We start from the raw sequence: 2,571 nt of genomic DNA on the forward strand, positions 1-2,571 counted from the left end.
ATAGTCGCTATGCCCTTTGCCAACTTTCTTGCCAGACAGGTTCATGGCATCTCGGGGCCAGTTATCTACCAGCTTGTGCAGGTCATCCGTGAAAGTCCCCTTCCGGCTGGAGGCGATGGCGGCAGGCGGAGGCTGGGGCGCCTGGCTGTTCACCGCAGCCCCCACCGTGTTCGTGCTGCTGGTCCCTACGGACACAAGACGCGGGAATCAACGCTCGGGTCAGAGACCACCGCTCTCCAGTAAACGGCGTAACTGCGGGAAGGGCGCGCCCGCCGAGCCGGTTAGGATGCCATGCAGATTAAATCTCCGCCCCAGTCCCGGGACACGCTGGCGTGGGAACCGCGGGGGCTCCCGTGGGCATTTTCTCAGGTTGAGAGCGTTTCCCAGGCACGTTTGCTGTCCCACGAGTGCCGCGGGCGGCCAGCTCGAGGGGAGCGGGAGCGCCTGCACGTCTTCGCAGAGGAAGGAGGAGATGAGGGTTCGGCACCGAACGGCAGCACGGCCACCCTACGCCCTTTGACTAGCGGCAACCACCCCTGGCACGGGCCAGTTCCACCTCGGGGGACAACGCTGGATGCTGAACAAGGAGCAGTACAGCCAGCATCCAACTGCTCTGTAGCAAATTATCTCCACTTGGCGAGGAGAAAAATTCACCCAGACCAAGCAAAATAAAAAAAAAAACCACCCTTGTGAGAACTGGCAACTGCTGTTCCCAGCAGCTGCCGTACGCGCGCTCTTGCGGATACCCAGAGGGGCCTGCCTTCGCCCGCCCAACGCCAGGGCCAGCAGGGGAAGGCTGCGCTGCGTTAAACTTGGCTTTTCACCCCGAACACGTTTTTTTCACTGTTATGCTCAGACTTCCTACGGCAGAAGGACAACTATTGCGGTTACGAGCAACTGACAGGGGCCTAGCGGTGGCGGAACCGAGCGCAGCTTCTGGGACGTGCTCTGACAAGGTTTTCTCTTCGCAGGGCTGGTGGCCACCCCCCGAGAAACCCTTCACACAAGCACCCGCCCTCAGCTCTGCTAGAAAGCTGCCTTGTGCTATCCTGGGGGAAAAGCCACCCGGCAGCTTTGTTTCGGAGAGTCTCGCTAGCCCCCTCCCGCTTCCAGCCAGCCAGCTGCGCTCAGACTGAGGTTTTCCGAAGGCAGACCTCCTAACGGGAGTTGAAGAAACCGTACGCTATCAAGTATCCTAAATTCCGGGCAGTACTGCTAGGTATCCTCATTGACGGATGCGGGAGGGACGGCAGAACACGAGGACTGCTTCTTCCAAAGGATGCGGTCAAGGCAGAAGGGATCTAGGCTTTTCAGATCTACTTGGTAGAAAATCCCACACCAAATCAGCATCTGGGCACAGCAGCACTAAACCCAGCCGCTCATCCTCACCTACTTGGGTAGCAAAGTTCCCTGGGTGTTTCTACTTGCTCGCTCCCAAAGGCTGCGGCTGGGTATTCCAAGAAAACCCAAGCTCGTGGCCAACATTTCTGAAGAAAACTGATTTAAAAGCGAAGCATCAACAACGCCAGCAACAAAAATCATCTCTCTACTGCCAAGGCCAAGTGACCAAGTCGCTGCTCTTGCCCGACAGCTGCTTCATCGGTTCCGCTTTCCCTGGCTGTCGGCCCCTTTCCTTGCAGCCGCTGCATCAGGGAAAACCGGCTCCAAACCCTGCAGGAATGTTTCGTGGTGAGGAGTGAATCGGGAGGTGACGTACTTACTACGCAGGACACGTAAGTGAAGTGTTACTACCTCGAGTAGTGCTGAGGAGGGAAGGACACACATCCCTCCCGCCACACTCCAGGGCGGCAGCGGCTCCCGGTGCGGGTGCCCGCAGGGGCAGCGGCTGTGGCGGGCAGACACATGCAGCAGCGCGCACGGAAGGGAACAGGCGAGGTTCCCTGACCAGGGTGTGCCGCTGCACACGGATGGACAGCAGCGGGGACACGCTGTCAGGTGGGAAGGGGAGCCTACGGTGAAGTAAGAGCCGTCAGCATGCATCATGTGGAAAGGGGCAGGATACCCTTATTTAGGAAGAGCAATGACGTGAAAGGCGAAATTAAAGACAAATGAGGCAAAAGCAAGAAGGAGGTACTTGGGGGGAGCTGCCAAAACCAGGGATCATCACATTCCACCAGGAGGGTTCATGCAGGGATTGACACACTCGCTCTCATCCTCTTCACGATGGCCACTATCTGCTTCTGGCACATCACGTTTCCACTCCATCGCTAAATACGCTGGATCCTGGACCTACACCGGAGAGCTTCCTCAGGCCTCGAGAGAGGATTAATCAAGGTATGCACTACAGGGCACTCACTGAAAAGGGAAAAGATCAGTTTGGAAAGCGTAGGTGTTTTGAAAAGGACTGGATTGGTTCGGGGGGGAAGGGGAGAGGTTGCGAGAGCTTCGTCTCCAAAAGGGGTTTCGTTAGGGAGCTCCTGTCTCAGCTCACATCATACACCATTACTGCTGAGCCGCACCGTTACTGCCGCTCCCACATAACACCCTTTGAGCAAACAGCTTCTCCGAGATCTCCCACTTGCACCCTGACTAGCCACCCGCAGAAGCTGC

General features: G+C 57.4%; 1 protein-coding gene across 1 annotated transcript in view; it reads right to left on the minus strand.

Moving 5' to 3' along the window:
• Window positions 1-24: 24 nt before the first annotated feature.
• Window positions 25-2,571, minus strand: part of LOC104516831 (serine/threonine-protein kinase WNK1-like) — a gene marked incomplete at both ends in the record, with an annotated part of 10,561 nt that continues 8,014 nt past the window's right edge. The window contains one exon of the mRNA XM_010161286.1: window positions 25-185. Within this exon, the coding sequence (XP_010159588.1) occupies window positions 25-185 (161 nt within the window). The remainder of the gene's footprint in view (window positions 186-2,571) is intronic.

The sequence above is a fragment of the Eurypyga helias genome, unplaced genomic scaffold, assembly GCF_000690775.1.
Source record: "Eurypyga helias isolate BGI_N326 unplaced genomic scaffold, ASM69077v1 scaffold33251, whole genome shotgun sequence".
In the NCBI taxonomy this organism is placed as follows: Eukaryota; Metazoa; Chordata; class Aves; order Eurypygiformes; family Eurypygidae; genus Eurypyga; species Eurypyga helias.